Source organism: Corvus kubaryi, unplaced genomic scaffold (assembly GCF_017639235.1).
Source record: "Corvus kubaryi isolate FWS band 111438036 unplaced genomic scaffold, C.kubaryi_AGA036_p1.0 37396, whole genome shotgun sequence".
NCBI classification, from domain to species: Eukaryota; Metazoa; Chordata; class Aves; order Passeriformes; family Corvidae; genus Corvus; species Corvus kubaryi.
The window spans coordinates 10768889-10786393 of record NW_024581135.1 but is presented as its reverse complement, the minus strand read 5'-3'; the positions used below and the strand labels follow the sequence as shown (position 1 = coordinate 10786393).

At 41.8% G+C, this 17505-nt stretch overlaps 1 protein-coding gene across 6 annotated transcripts in view; it reads right to left on the bottom strand.

Moving 5' to 3' along the window:
* The window catches only part of SEMA5B (semaphorin 5B), a 271422-nt gene that overhangs the window by 117607 nt on the left and 136310 nt on the right, over positions 1-17505 (bottom strand). For all 6 annotated transcript variants that reach the window (XM_042040534.1, XM_042040538.1, XM_042040539.1 and 3 more), the window contains one exon: positions 2730-2829. In XM_042040534.1, the coding sequence (XP_041896468.1) occupies positions 2730-2829 (100 nt within the window). The remainder of the gene's footprint in view (positions 1-2729; positions 2830-17505) is intronic.

The window sequence follows — 17505 nt, the reverse complement described above, 5'->3', positions numbered from 1 at the left end:
ACTCATAATATGGGTAGTGTAGATTTACAATGTTCTAAACTATTCATATCCTTTCTTGCAAGCGTTTGGATTTTACAAACGATATGACAAGTAAATACGTTGCTTAGAAACCATGGTGGGCTTTTGAAACTAATTCTTTTGTTTCTGGGATTTTAACTTGGCAGGTGTTTGGTGCAGTGGAGTTATCAAACTCCTCTGGTTTACTCTCAGACAGCACCAGTCATTTAAGGAGGGCTCTTAGATAAGGATAAAGCTTAAAAATCTGAGGCTCAAGTTATTGCAGTTCCTTGTCTGCATGGCATGCCCTCAATACCTCTTACAGTTTCAGTCACGCTGTGTCCAATTCCTGAAACCAAAAACCCTTGTGAACCCCCGGATTTTCTAGGAAGTATTTTCTATGAAGCTTTGAAACACAGGACAAACTAAGCCAAAGAGATGCTGTGGTGAGGTCATGCTGCTTTTAAATAGAGACAGACAGAAGTAGTCTGAAATAATTTATAACGCTATCATCTAAGAGAATGATGTTAACCAGGAAATTGAGAAGTGGGAGTACTTATAAACGCCACCCTGATCCCAAACTCCTTCCACAACCTCAGAATAGCTGGCATTACTACTAATATGATCTACAGCAGCACATTTAAACATGCTTAACATTTAAATTTAGGTTTCATAAATTACACCCTGCAGAGATGGATAGAGACAGCTTCTATCTCTTTGAGGTATTGTTTCATTTGCAAATTCAAGCAGATGGTGCACGAGCAACTAATGACTCAAAAAATCACCCCTAAAAATAGTCCAGAACAAGGTGTGGATTTATTAGGGAAGGAGGCAACAGAAAAGGCTTTACTTCCCCTTCCCATTTCTCAGGCACAGCTCCAGGAGTTCAGCACACCCGGACCTGTGCAGCACCAAGGACCCCATCCACACCCCATTTTCAAGAAACTCTCCCCGTCACCTCACACAGGGTGGAGCTGAGATGGTGAAGAGGAAATGGGCTCAGCACTCCCCACTTTCTCCACACCAAGCATGTGTATCCAACCAAAAAAAAAATACCCTGGGAAATTACATCTTTATTAACTGTACCCTGAACTGCTCAGCACAGCCATGTGGCACCACTGAAACTTTCAGTCTCCCAGTCAGGTGGGTAGTGCTTCATGAAAACTGACTTCTCTGAGCAAATTCTATAAATACTTGTCACTGCTTCCTCATGAGGCAATACCCTGCGTTATCATGTACCTCTGCTGGGAAGCCAGGTTTGCTGTCATTCCCCTGTTTATGATGATGTTGTACCCCCTGTCTAACCACACTCGTACAAACTCTCAGGGAGGCAGGACTGCTGTGGGGTTTGAGCAGGGGTGAGGGACTGTGTGGGGGAAATCTGCCGTGCAGCCCAATTATGTAAACCACAAATTCCTCAGAGCACCGTGCCTGTGCAATGCCTGGCAGAAGGCACTGTTCACAGCCATCCCCAAAGGAATGCCATTCTGAAGTAATAAATATTAATCATTTCTGGGTAAAGATCCCAGCACAAGTAACGCCACAGCTTGAAAAGTAAAATGTTTCTGTATGAAAAGCAGGAGGGCCTCTGGCAGTTTGAACAGCTACAGGAAGGTAAGTGTTATTATTTACTGCACAAATACAGGCAGAAAACATATATTAAATCACACTTCAGTTGTCGCTGTGAAGCATAAAACTCTCCTTCTGCTACATATCTTGCTCTTTTCTCTTGCTTGTACCATGAGTTCTTCCACCTCTGCTCCTCATGTCCCTGTCCTCTACTGCTGAGTACACTGGGAAGAAAGACTCTCTACCTCCATTTTCGTTAACAGCAGAAACTGATACCACAATGTTATCTGATTCTAAATGTTATACTTTAACTTTATACTTTATACTTACAAATGTTACACTTTATACTTTAACTGATTTGTTAGACCATGCTTAGTCTTTTTTTTTTCTTGGCTTGTCTTATCCGTTTATTATGCAACAAAAAATAGTTGCTCTTGGGGCTCACGATTCAACCATTTCTGACATACATTATTTCACTGAAGCATAGTTCTTTTCCCCATTACAAAATAGCTTTAAATTTGTAAGATCTTGCCTGTGCTTACCTTATGTGTTTCCCCCCTACTCTTATGATATCCTAAATAAAAATAATATTTAAAAAGAAAGGAAAATATAAGATAATTATATACAATGGGCCAGAAGAAAGAGCTGCACAAAACTGCTTTGGGTGAGGATCTGACTACATCAGCCAGATGAAGCAAACAGGTTCTGAAGTAGATTCTAAGAGAGAAGAAAGCAACCATTCACATTGCCTCTATCAACCATTCACATTGCCTCTATCACTTACACAAAGGTGCGTAGATGAACCTGGTTCTGAGCAAAAGTCCGGCCATGGCAAATAAACCATAAAGTCAAATTCTGTGCTGGCAGAAGGATGATGCAGAACAATTTACTGTAGCTCTTCTAACATTCACAATACTGAGTGAGATGCCAGCATTCTGCTTCATTGACCCGTCATTTTGATTGCATCTTTTTATTTTTAATTCTAGTAATTTTCTCTTCTTTGCAATTATACTAGATGTCTAAGTCCCTCTACATAAATTATAGCTTTCTTTTTGAGGGGGAAACTGGCCACATAAGCTGGAAACACACTCTCCTCTGAAGCCAGAACCTGAAGGGAAAGAGCTTGAGCAGCAACCCTAGACTAATTAAAAGATTATCTTTACCTTGCTCCCACAATGAGCTGGTTCCTGTTGGCATCCAGTGCAAGCTGAGAAAAGTCATGCACACCTGGATAGGTGAAATTCGACACCCAGGGCTTCAGATCTGCAATGAAAACGAGAAAGCAGAAAACAGTAAAGGTGCTCCAGAAGCAGTGAGTTCACCTGGACATCTACAAATGGATTTCCTACTGAGTTACCTGTCAGGGGAAAGCTAATTAATAATCTCTTTAAAGGGTTTCTATTTATTCTGATTCTTGGCAGAATGTGCAAAAAACCTGCACATAAACACAAGGCCATCTCAGCAGTTATTTTCACATCCATGATGGAGTGTCAGCGTTGGTTTCAGAGACAACAGCATCTCAATTTTACTTCTGTTAAAACTGAGGGAACATCTTCAGTGTCAGGATTAAGTGGTGTAAAGGGATGAGGCTGCCTGCCATAACACTTCCCCAGCCTTGCCTTCTGTCCTAATCAAAGGGAAACTGCTGCCTGCCAGAAAGAGAAGGTTGTGCCAACTGATGAAAAATCAAATTAGAGTACTGGTGGTCTCTACTCAGGACCTTGCTGCTCCAATAACAGATTTTACCTTCTCTTTCAGGTCTTAGGTTCCCATACAGGTTTCACTTTACACAGTATCTCAGATCCTATCAGCTAAATCCTTCCTTCATTTTTAGACGGTGGCATGTTGAGTGTCATCACAGCATCTTTGTGGCTGAGCAATTGCACAGGCTTGAGCCTGGCTTTATCAACTGTGTTGGATTTGCCCATCTAGGCAAGCGTCCAAAATGCAATCACACAGGTTAAATGCAAAGCAATAGATTTGGCTTTGCTTGAAGAGACAAAGCTCTTCCAGAAGTTACATCTGTTAACACAGCATCGACTGAGCAATCTAGGGCAGGTAGTCCTGTTGTAATTAAAAACATACCTGTTTAAAAAAAAAAAAAGTGAATTACTATTTTTAGGGTACTCTCAGGCATGACACTAAGGCATTCTCAGCATCCCATCTTTCAGCACTACTACCAACTTTGACCTTGTGTATATTACAGATCACAGAATGCCAACCTCATGTCTTACACCTTTATTGCACAAAATAAATGGGAATAGATTTAAATGTATCTTTCAGAAAGTCATCTAGCTTTACTGTGAGGACTTCTCTTGAGAATTTATTCTGTTAACTACTTTGGCTGTAAAATACATGGAGAATACCAAATACCTCGGGGGGCAAGGCACAGATGAGACCAAATCAGTATTACTGTAATCCCTCTGTGACCTATTGACAAGTAGCCCTGCCTCATTTAAGGGTTGGTTGTTGAAGATCTAGGAGGCTCAACATGGAAGGTAATATCTTCTGGTCTCATGCCAAAAGGATACCAATACATGGGCCAATGACCTGATGAGTCATAACAATAATGACGTAGTTCAGACCAGTTCAAAAGAGCTCTGAAAAATCATGTTCCACTGTCATTTTATATCCCCAATGATAAATTGAGAAGTCTCACTGAAGGCAGTCAGGTTCGAACACTTTGTTGCAGGCATTAGTTTCCCACTCCACAGGGGCGAGAAGACAATGCTGATGAGGAATCTCACTAAGGCCTGCGGTGTCTTGGCATGCTTCACAGGATTACAGATGTGCAACGGTTTAAAACTTTTGATGTAGGGATATTTGTCGAGCAATTTCAAGTCCTTTCTCCCTCCAGTGATGGACGAACCTTAATCAAGCCCTTAAGTTATTGAAACCTTTAGAAAACACATATAAAATGTCCCTGAAATCTGCATGGCCTGCCTCTCTTTCCAAAGCAGGACCTGGTCACGTAGCTTCTGCCTCTCCCCTGAATACCACCATGTTTCGTAACAGCTCCTAGGGTCCCTGACCATGGAGCTTGGACACCATCTGGCCTGGCCTCATGCCTTGCCTAATTGGATGCTGCCAGGGTCCCTCCAACAGTGAAACCTCCATCCTCACAATAATAAAAACTCTGCTGCTGGGAGCTGGAGGGTTTCAGCCCTTCTCAGCATTCCTGTCACACTGTGTAACCACACACAACACGTGTACCTCCTCTGCTCTTCAATGAAAAGACATGAGTTAAGGAATAACTCCTCTAACCTTCAAGCATCTCCACCTCCTACACTCCTCTGGGACCCCTAATGATGTACTAGCACCAGGGAGGCACTGCAGTTTCACCTCTGGCATTCTCCTAACTAACGGGGCTCTGACTTCCTTTCCTGTAGCTCTTTAGCTGCAGAGACACTTCTGAGCCAAGCAGCAGAACCAACAGCAATAACACCTTTCAGGCAGGTTAGCTGGCTGATGTGCTGCAGATCTTCTGGCATTTTTGTTGGCGATGGGGGTAGGATTAGAGTACTGCTATATAGTGATGATACCTTTTAAGAATCCTGCTTTTAGGCCATAATTTCTCTTGTCATTTTAACTCCTCTTCTACTGACTCTTTCCTACTAACTAACCCACTATTAGAGTGCAGTGGCAGGAAGAATATTTCTTCATCTGCTGCTCTAAGCAAAAGCTCCTCACTTCAGAGAGGTACACTCATCAGTGCTTCCTTTTAATGGCAAGCTCTCACAAACTACAAGCAAAAATAATTTTTTAAAAATTAAAGGCAGTAGTTTGCTTGAGTCTTTCCAAGATGTCTCAAATGTCAATCAAGCCCAAGAAATAACAGGCAGTGTCTTGATTTCTATTAGTACTGCAGGTGGTACAACTTATAAAGAAACCCTTCCCAGTTATTAAATTAAAGGCTGAAAGGCATGCATCCTCATAGCAAAATTAAGCTTTTATAGGCATGTAGTTGGAGATTATTAAACCCAGCATGGTCCCAGATAAGAATGTATAAATGCAAGTTGTCAGAATTAATGCCAAATGGCACATTTTCCTTCCCGAACTTCTTTCTTCCTGTTCAGAGGGAATGCAACTGCAACCAAGAATCAGGACATGGGTCTTTTTTCATTCAACACATTCAAGTCTACTGCTCAGACCACAGGCATCCCTAAAACATTTTCAGCTTCACTCTAAAACTAACTCAGTACTTCAAGGTAAATGCTGCCCTAGGTCTACCCCACATTAGCTGAAGTTTACACATATGGACCCAATGAACTCCAGAGACTGCTTGTATTTGACCTTCTTCTGAAGGCTGATTTTTCCAGTGCTGACTCTTTAATTTGGCTGGAAACCTTCAATGCTGGGGCATGTTTACATTTGCAAAAGTATCTGTTTAAAAACAGTATGAAAAATTAAAAACCAAGGCTCTGGCTTTGCATGTCGGCAGCAGGAGATGGAAAACTAGGAACCACATGGCTTAGGGGCAAAATGTTCCTCAAGGCCTCCTTTGTGCTTCTCTAATCATTTCCAGGGGATTAAAGATCCATGCTCTCACTTCCTCCACATGAAAACCAATGAACAAAAGTTTAATAGTTTCCAATACCATTCATCTCCAGATATCTGATTCAAAACCTCTAAAGCTCCACAAGCCCCTCTACAGCTCAAGGTGGTTCAGGTATCCAGCTGCAAAGAAGACAAAGCTTTGAAGGAAATGTAAGTTTGCAGGCACAGCTGTGCTCAGCTATTATGCAAGCCTAAGACAAGGTGAAAAGAGGCCCTCTGCCATTTCAGAGGGTGGTCCCTGCAGCCTCTTGCACTCTGCTCTGCTCTGGCTTCCTGAGAGCACAGGGCTGGGACCAGAATTACTCAGCTACACAAAGAACAGCAAGCCAAATTGCAGGAGCTGGGTTTGAGGGCCTGATCCAGAAGCTCTTCAAATCATTGGCAGTTTTCCACTGAGCTTGATGGGTTTTGGATCAGCTTCTAAAGATATTGTAAACCTGGTAATACTTGAGTCTTCACCTCCTCAAAATCAACTGCTCCCCACCTCACCCTTACTCTGTGTTTTTTGGAGGAAAGAAATATGTAAACACTGAGCTTCCCTGTCTGAAGGACAGCATTTACTGCTTCATTTTACTTAAGCCCACTTGTTGCTCCCATCCCCAGCAGGCTGTAACAGCTTTGTGCTTCCAGCACATATCACACAAGAGCAGAGAGGTTAAATGCCCATGCCTTGAAACTGCAAAGCCATTGTAGGTACATGGAGTATGGCTACCCACAGTGCTATTCAACAGCAGCTCTTGCAAAATCATTCTCAGCAAGGATTTCCTATTTGAAGCAAAAGAAACTAACCTGAACAGGACCAAGGATTCTTTGTGTAAAATGAGGGTATACCCACATGCACACACTAACCATGCTGCTATCCTAGGACTGCAAAAGAAAGCTTCAAAGGGATCATAAAAAGACCTTAAGAGAGATAAATTCAGAGGGTCCCCATTCCAGAAAAGATAACCTGAATCCCATACCTTACGTAAGGCTCCTGTAAAACAGGCTGATTCAACAGTAAAAGTTTTCGCAATGAAGTAGAGCATACACAGCACTTTGGACCTGTCAGACTCAATGGCAATAAAGAAGTACCTGTTCTGCAGATACTCGGACCTACTTTTATGCAGTGCTAACTTGAGCACACATTGAGTGCTTCCCTTACTGCCTTCAGCATGGTCTCTTCTAAATTCTCTTAACTCAGCTTATTAGTCCAGGACATGCTTAATTACTGTGTGTGAGTATTGCAGTACTCCTAGCAAGGCCCAGATGACAGCCATGACTTCTGTAACTTGTACAATATCCTTCCCTTTTGGTTTGCTTCAGCCCTGGCACAGGGCAGATTATGTATAGTAATTGGCAGATATTCCAGTTTGCAAGTACTCAGCCACTCAGTTTTATTTCAGACCACCCACTAGCCTGGAGGACTCTCAGTCTTGGATTTGAACCATGACCAAGAGATGCAAATCACTTTGCAAAATAAGGAAAGGCCTCAGGCTCTCTTCTTGGTATAGACTGATTAAATGTCCCCTTTTCAGAATCAGACCTACCATCTCAGACCATCCTCTGCTTCAATTATCCTCAGTATTCAGAGCATTTTCCATGAAGTTGACAGTTGCCTGCTAAGACTGAGGCCACAGTTTCCATTCTGTGTGGGCCCCTGACCAGACCCATCAGAGACAAGGCAAACAAGGCTGTGACCAAAGCTGAGAAGGCTAATGACTACCCAGCCATGCTGTCACCTGTCTTTTCAAACGCTGCAAGTGTGGACATTTCCAAGAATGCATAGAAGTTACAATGAAATTACAGCATTACCTTTATTGGACTGATAATGAATCATATTTTAATATCAGCTTCATTTCAAATTTTAGCTCTCAGTTGTAGGTCACACCACAGGTTAGTGCAATAGACTTTGGACATTACTTTCACTCCCACCCCATGCTGAGTTTTAAGAGTAGCCTCCGCAACACGAAACCGCTCCACAATTTAGCAAATTTATCAGGGGAGGGAGAAATCTTTTGCTGCACAGGCAGAGCTGAGCAAACAAATGTGTCAGCACTCAGAGCTCAACTTTACTTATTAGGCCAAAAATCTCAATCTGGCTTTACCCTAGAAGACCTCCTACACATTCATATCACCCTGCTGTCTTGTCTTCCCATCACCACCTCCGCCTCATTACTGATATTCTTTCTTACTTTCTTTAACCTGATCCGTTGAAATCTTTAATTGTACATTAAATATGTCCTCATCCCAACTGCTTCAATTTCCAGTGTCATTGCCTTCTCAAATCTCTGATCTCCACTCACAGCTCTGAGGACTTAGAAGGCTGTTGACAGAATACACTCCTACAAAACAGGTCAAACCAGCAGTTTCTTTCTCTCTCCCCTTAGTACCTAAACTGAACTCAGATGTTCTTCCAGCTGTCTCAGTTTCATGGTTTCATCCAGTTTACCCTTCTGACCCCATAATCACCTCTGCTCCCACTCCTGCTTTCTTTCACAGCAGTCTTCACCTTCCAGCCATGTTTCTACCTCATTTCCTGCCCACTCAAACAATTTTTCCTGTCTTGACCAACTACAAAGCCCCTTCTCAGATGAAAGAACAATGAACTAACCCATGAGTGGCCTGTGAGTCACTGTGATAGCAGCTTGCCGTGAGCCATTCCTTTTCCATGAGATCCGAGAAGCAAGAGTTGCTAATGTCCCTCTCCAAACTGTCCCAGAATATGTGGATAGGAGATGACTGGAAAAAGAAAGACTAAGACTTTTTCTCTTAGTAATAAGACTTTTTCTCTTGGTCTTGTAAAAGAGGGAATAGTACTATTCCTCAGCTACCAAGGAATAAAACAGGACTGAAGAAAAGACTCTGTTCTTTACCATTCTGAAGGAAAAAAAAAGCCAAACCAAAGGTTTGCCTCCAAAGAGGCATAGGAATCACAATAAACACAGTAACATTTAAAGACCTGGATGATTTTGTGCCTCTTCCCTTAATGCCTACAGCTCCTCTCCAAACTGATCTTGCTGAGCTTCTTCTACCCAAGAGAGAAATGACAGCTGGAGATGCAGGCATGGTCCCAAGAGCTCAATAGCACTGACACAGGAGTTCTCTGTCTCGAGCAAATCATGAAACTATTTAATATCTCAGTACTTCCAATTGTTAAATGCGTTTAGGGATACTGGCTGGTGCATCAAGGCCTAATTATCTGTAACGCACGTGATGTACAGGAGGCACTAAGTATTGCTTATTGCATACCAAGCATTTTGACTCTTTGTTTCCTAAATTTTGTTTCTTCAAAACAAGTGTTGCTAAATTGTTTCAATATGGAGAAAAAAGAACTTAGTCCAAACCCAATTTTTGCAAAAGTACAATTATAACTGCTTATTTATTTACTTTTTTATTATTAATGTGGAGCAGCTGGCAAAACACACCCATATATGAGGAAGAACCCAGGGATTCAATCCCAGATAAAGAAAACACTAAATAATAAACATGAACTAGTGCTCACTTCCAGTATGGGACAGTGTGCTGATAAGTTGTCCTGGGGCCACCTCAAGGAAGGATATTGAAGGACTGCAATTCACATTCCAAATCTGGCACATTTCTACAGTATTCAGCAGTTCTGCTCCATCAGAGAGGTCAGTCTCAGCCCTCTGTGTTTCACTTGGGTTCCTATTTGCACATGGTGAAGAGTGGGTAGAAGTTCCATCCAGACCTGACCCAGGGGAAATCCAGAAGACTTCCAGGAGCCAGGAGACTTTCACTTGGCAGGTCCCCAGGCCTCAGACTGGGGCTTGGGAAAGAAGTCCTGTAACTTGAGAGAGGCTCTTCTCTCTTCAGCATGGTTCCTATAGCTCAGAGCCACCACGACCGCAATCCCCAAGTAACAAAAAATCACTCAGGTTGGAAAAGACCTCTAAGATCATCAAGTCCAGACATTAATGCAGCACTGCCAAGTCCATCACTGAACCACATCCCTAAGGATCTACTCTTCTTTTAAATACCTCCAGGGAGTGACTCAAATACACCATTGCAGATGGTCCTTGGCCATGGCCAATAAAGAGCAAGAGGGGATGCCACAGTGCTGCAAGACTGGTGGATATGGATGCATGTCCATGAGACATAAGCTGTCTGTTTGCCCTGCCTGAGATTTACAGGACCAAAGCTGTGTGTCTACATAGCACAGGATTTTATGGAAAGAATGGATTTGGCTTTCCTCAGCTGGCTGTCATCTGGGGCAAACACAACTCTAACACTATCCTCCTCAACAACCTTGCCTGCAACCCCACACAGCACTGCACAGTGTCATGCGGCCACAGCCCTGTGCCCCACCACCAGCTTGTGAAATTTGGCTAACCAGTGCCACACACAGTCCCACCATGAGCAAACCCAGAGGCTTCTTGTTCTCCTGAGGATGTTGCACAGTGCTTAAGTATTGTGATCCATTGTTTACTGAGACAAGCCCCGCAGCTGTCATGCAATCTCCCTCACTGAGAAAGATAAAGTGAGTGCTCATGCATCACTTGCAGCTTCCTATGACATTCTGATCAGTATAATCCCTCTTTTCAAACAGGAAAGCAAGCTGCATCCTGGCTCCTACAACCACTGCAGTCTGATGGGGGAAAAAAACCCAACACCCCTTTGTCATCATTCAAGGATCCTTCAGTCTGCATCCTCCACATCTGGAGGTAAACTGTCCTTACAGTTACATGTCTAGATCAGCCACTTGTGCCAGCAGAGGCGGTACAATATTCAGGACAACTGTTTTCACTAGTGAGAAGGTAGGAAAAGGCAGAGAAAGTAGGGCTAAACCCCCCTTGAATTTTTCCTGCAGGTAACCAGATCTGCCACAGGAGCAGAAGTGCCTGATTGTGATGAACATCTGAAGCAGAAGGTGATGCTCTTTGCTGGCTAACCAAAGACTGAACTGTAGATGCCCAGTTTAATGCACAGTTTGTGCTGTGTAGCTGCCAGGCTTATGAGGACTCCTGTGTTCTGCAGACAAAGCTCCCACCGTGAGGCAGTTACAGCAAGGAATGAGAGCACAGGCTGTAAATTCCTGAAAGAGTTTTGAAAGTAGGCTGTTCTCATAAGGATCAGTGTTTTTAAACTGGAACTTGGCTAATAATAAACAACCCCACTGACTTAAAGAAAAGTATATATTCAGAACCCGATTGAGCTGAGACTGTTTGTGGGCTTTCCAGGGTGAACCCTGTATGATAAAACAAGAATATTTCTTGTGAGATTGCTAGTACTGGAGTGAAATTTATCAAAGCATAATGTCATCCTTGAATAGAAGGTTTTAGGAGAACGTGATATGTTAACGCTTATCAGAAGCAGATGTGCTAAATAAATGAGGTCTGCTGTGCCACTGCTGTATCACAAACTTGTTCAGTTAGGGAACTATATTAAGTAAGATTTGAAATTGAAAATGAGGTCTCTCCAAGGGATGCCTTTGCTTGCACTGAACCACAGAAAAAGAAAATAAGCACTTCACTTTAGATTGCCACCCTCTTCCCTTTCTCTGATGTGTGCTCGAGATCCAAAAAAAGGCTGCCCATCTCTACATCCTAGATCCAACCACTGTGCCAAAGACAGGCTCACGCACATGCTGCCATTAGCCCCAGTTACACCAGTGGTACATCTGGAAAATATCAGTAATCTACTCCATTGCTGAGATGAGGTTTTCATGGCCTTGGTCCGGTCCATGCATAATACACTGGTGACCTGAGTACCTGTTCCTCCACGCTGTGAGTCCACCTCCCTCAGTCCTGCTGCTGAGGATGCCTTCCTCTCATCAACACCACCACTCATGGTCAGAGGCTGCTCCTTCACTTGAGCTGTTGTACATCTTTAAAGTTTTACTTTCCCTCACTCCAATATGTAAGTTACTTGATCATTTTGCTTCCTGAAGCTTCACTGAAAAGTCTTCCTTTTCTCTCCTGCTTGTCATGATTCATTCCATCTAAATCATTTTGTGAATGAAGGACATTCTTCCAACCCTCCTTTTCTTCCTGAAGTCCCAAGAAACAGCACACTGAGTAACTTTTTCAATCAAATCTCATTGCAATTATTTGTGAAGTGCCTTGTACACCATTAATGAGGAAGTCTCAAAGAACTAGCATCATTACTGTTAAAATTATTATTATGGAATGAAAAATATATTGAGAGCAGTTGGGTGTAGTTTTCAGAAGTTTTGCCTGAGAGCAATTATTTCCCTGACTACTGTATATCTATGGCTTTATCAGTCATAATTTTCAAACAAATTCTAAATCAAATCTAAAGAAGAAAGTTCTTGTTTTCAAAATTAAAAAGAAAATAAAACTGTTCCATTAAGGCTTGCTTAATGGAAACAAAATCCATACTGAAATGCACTGAAGGTAAAATATTCTGAAGCCCCCCACAGGATGACACCAGTTTCCAGCCCAAACTCCATCATTAGTTAATGTTTGGACTCCTCGTATGGAGAACCAAGGGCAGCAAGGCTATGAGCTAGAAGACAATTCTCCCACAATGTACTGTGTCTTCCCTTTGATGCTTAGATAGATTCACCTCCAATACTTCACCCCACAATCTTCATTCTTCATTAACTAAAACTTTGGTTTGGATTGTCAAAATCTCACTTGCTCAAGAAAAGTGTAAATCTTGACCAGAATTTCCTAAGGGACTTTCCCAGCTGGCCTTTGGAGTTGATGAATGCTAACATGCTTTTTTTTCCCATCAATATACAGGAAAGGGAATAATGTATTAGTGACCAATTCAACAACAGTGGGGGTGTTCGGTGAAATATCAAGAACTTTTTCAACAAATAAATCATACCTTATTATCCTTCAGCCCACAAAGTTAAAATAGCTTTTGCTTTCAATACAAGAAAACATTTAGCTACTCCCCACAGGTTTCAATGTTTGAAGCTGGCCACATTTCAATAAAACATTGTTTAAATAAACAAAATATTGAGAAAATACACAGCAAGCTACATTCAAGTCACCTGAATCACATTTATCTAGTAGGAGGCAATAATTACAGACAGTCTGAAGTAAACCCCAGATTTAAACACACACAAACTAAATCATTTTGAAAACCTGAGGCAACAGACAGAGCAACTTGTCTGCATCTAGGAGGGACTGAGGAAAAGACAATGGATCAAATGCCACACATTGAGAACTCACACCACCCACGATGACACAGTCTGCAAAGCTGAGATTTGCAGTCCCCAGAAGATCTGAGACATAAGCTATTTAACCAAGTCCACCTCTGTCCTGTGCCTCAGCATGGGATAAGCTGAGGTGTTTTTATGAAGACAGGCTGCATAAAGCAGGGACAAATTATGTTCTTCCAGCTTACCCTAACTGCCAAGACCCAGGGGAAAAAGCCCTGAGAGACAGAACAGAGGAAAATTAGGGAAGTTATCATACTTTTCCTGAGCACACTGATTTGATGGATTAAATTAATGAGAAATAAATAATGGTAGAAACTGCAAGTGGAAACCTGTCTACAACTCATTTCCAGTGAAGTTGTGAACATCCAAATGATGCATGTAATACAGATGAGTTTGCAGACTTTTAAGCACTTCCTTGGTAAACAAGATGAAGCTAAGCACTCTGCAGCCATTACAAACATCAATGCATGTCCCTCATGGCTCTGGCTCTTGAAATAACAAACCTTGTAGTATGGGCATGGAAGACGTTTCTGGTTTTCCCAAGAGGCACATTAGAAAGGAGCTCCAAATGTCTTTCTTACCCACTCTCATAGCAAGACAAAGAGATACCAGTTCAAACAGATGGTTGGCTAGTGTGGATGAGATACAATAAGAACAACATAGAAAATACATAACTTCTCAGGAAATAAGGGAAAAATAGAAGTATTACTTGGATTCTTCTGCAAAAAGGATATTATCCAAATGACTTTAAGGAATAGCAAAGGTGCTTTGTGTCCAAGAAAGAGCTGTGCAACAATGAAGTATGCTGCTGGCAACCAAGACAGTATGACACAGGCACAGCCCAATTGCAAATGCAGGCACTGATCTATTGGTGGTAAGATCCATACAGAAAAGACGAGAAACATGAACATGATTGACAAGAACTAGAAACAAATCCTCGGGTGTTTGGCTTACCAGAGTGGACCACAGGGGAGCTGTGCTGGGATGACAAACTGTTTTGTGAAATGGGACTTGGATGCATGCATGTGTACGTGCATGTATAAATAAAAAGGGATGCACTAAGAATACACTTGACTTGTTTTACTAAATTCTCAACTCACTGAAAAACAAACAAGCATGCAAGATCCTTAATGATCCTTAATGCTACCCACTAACAGTCAAATAGGTAGTAAGACACCAGAAACAGCCTCCTGGGAAGCAGAAGATCATTTTCTTATTGATCTAACAAGGGAAATCAAACTTTAACTGGATTTCCTATGAGCACAGTGTAGAACAATCTAATTATGAAAAGCCCAAACTGGGTACATTATTATTGCTGGCGAACTGTACAATGAGCACCATTTATAAGCCCCGGGGAAATTGGGGCACCATTGTGTTAGTCTGGTACTGTGCAAACACACAGGATGGTGTTTGCAGCACAAAATTCCTGTCGTGTCCCTCAGGATCTCCATGCAGGCTGCAAGGATAAACCATTCAGATCATGGCTCCTCCCCAGCCCACATCTCTCCTGGCAGTGCAAACACTATCTTTAGCACTTAAAGTAAGTATATCTAGAACCAGAATTTATGTTCCTCAACTTGTCTAGACCATTTTCTCTACGCCACAAGTAATGGCACAAACAATTTGGGGAATGGAGTCTGTAAAGAAACAGGCATTTGTTCAGGTCTGAAGACAGCTAAAGTAAAAGCATTTTGCATAGTCTCCTTTCTGCTTAAATGAGTAGGACGTACTGGATGCTATCTTTCTTACCCACTCTCATAGCAAGACAAAGAGATACCAGTTCAAACAGATGGTCGGCTAGTGTGGATGAGATACAATAAGAACAACATAGAAAATACGTAATTTCTCAGGAAATAAGGGAAAAATAGACAGAAGTTTTACTTGGATTCTTCTACAACAAGGATATTATCCAGTCAAGTGGACGTTAAGAATATCCTCTAGGGGTAAAGAACAATAAAAAGAGACTGAGCACAAGTAAAGTGGGAACTGAAGACTAGAGAACACAAAACATGCTATGGCATCCCATTTGTCTGGTGATGGGAAGCCTAGTTAGCAAAGTTGTGAAAAAGATCCCCTTTATTAATTTATTATTCAACCCCTTTATTACAAAAACTGTTTTGTTAACCTATTCATTCTGGCAGTAAATTAATGTACCCTGTATGACTGAACGGTCAGAGGCCTTATTATTATTATGGCCCATCCACTGAAAATTGCTGGTGTAACATAATCCTTTGCCCTGGCAGCAGGAGCATCAGAAGGGCTCTGCTGGGGTCACTCTTTCAGTCATTACACACTCCCGTTGTGTACCAGTTTGTGATTCACGAGTCAATGCATTTGGAGACCCACAGAAAGCCCACAAGCCACACTGTTAAGCAGAGACATCCTCAGAGCAACCTGGGAACACCACATAATACTTAGATTCCCCTACTTGTCTACCCTTGCAGCCTAAACCTGTGCATGCCAGCATCAGAACAGGGTATAGCTTTAAGAGAAATCAGATTATGAAGAGAGATGTGGTTTTGGACATGTGAGCCCTCTTCCCCAGACCTTAAAAGCTATGTGCAGTGGAAAAAAGGTGCCTTTAATTTAATTCCTGTGTATTTTCCAGCTGAGCTTTGCAGCAGAAAATACAAGATTAAACTGTATCATGAACAATCACAAGGAAACAGGTGCTGTGAAAAAACATAACTCTGAATCTAACTTGGGTTTAAGAAACTCAAATGATAATCTGGGTCATTTTCTTGACACATCTGCAATTTCAATCTTTCTTTTGCACAATTGTCAGGTTCTAATTAACTCACCAGTTTTTGCCCTCTATCATTGAAGAGAGGAAAGGAACGAGCAGTGAAAGGGGAGGACAGCTTTTTTTTCCTGTGAAATGTTCATGCCTGATTAAAACAAAGTAAACTGGCAGATTATGAGTGTGTTTACACAGCCATTGATTCTGCAGAGTAGAACTCATACTGAGTGCCAAGAAATGCCCACCAATTCCTCAACTTAAGGAATTGGGGCTTTTAAGATTTCCTGCAGAATGATGTACCTCAGTGCTGGATTGCACAGACAGATCTTCTGTAAATTCAAAGCTTGGTGCTCCTGGTTAATAGAGAGAGCAACACTTTTTCTCTTTTCTGTACCTACAACATTCTTGTTATTGTATTATCTACTGAACTGAATTTCACCATGTTTCAACAGCAAGGGCTTCTCTTTTTGGCCCTCCCCAGTTAAAACAGATGGTTAGGTTTATTTAGCAATTAAAATCAAGGTTTATTTACTGGAGCAAGGTTAGAACCGGTGTCGTATCATGTAGGCTTAAAGATTCTGCTAATTTATTTTAATCCATTTAAACCCTTAAGGCATAGATAATGGAAAACAGACACAAAATCTCTTAAACTTTCCAAATTAAGAGACAAGAGTTTCCTCCTCTGTGAAGAATAGTAAAGCTCTCTAGAAGAACCCTGAAAGGTCAGCAAGAAAGCCTTTGACTACCTTCTTCCTGGAAACCCTATCTCAAAGGTCACAAAACCACAATTAAATTGCCTTTAGCAAAGAACCTAACTAGAGACACATTGCAAGATACTCAATTGCCTTTAGCAAAGAGTGTAACTGGAGATGCATTGTAAAGCCTTAAATGGGAACCAAAATCAATATTTCAACATTTAGGAGGAAACCATTTTTAGCAAGGAGACTCAGCAGTTGCTGATGCTGGCACACAGAGTTTAACACACTAGTCTGGAGTGAATTTTCAAATAATAATAGTGGTACCAATATAAAGATCTACCTGTTGTGTGGATAAGTGCACAGATTATCCAGACAACAATTGAGAAGTACATGCCATGTACCTTCACAGAAAATCTGACTGGGATAAGGACAAGGGAAGTCCCACGCTTCAAAAGAACAGTAAAAGAATTCGCCGTTACAACACAAAGGCCCCCCTCTCACATTCAAGTTAAATGCTCAGATGAAGGCCAGAAAAACTACTAGCACATGTGGCAAATACATAACAAAACCAAACCAAACCAGGAATGCTACAAACAAAAGGGCAGCCACTCCCTGCAATTTTAAATCAACTTACTTATCTTGCACTCAAGCGTGTCCAAACTCTCTATCACATTTCACTTATTAAGTGTCTGGCTCCAGCAAGCCAGGTGCGGCATTAGGGAATCCAGTTAGAGAAAAGGAAACTGAAACACAGTTTCAGCGTGGCACAAGATTACAGGGAGCCTGTAGCAGAGTAGAAAATGGAGATT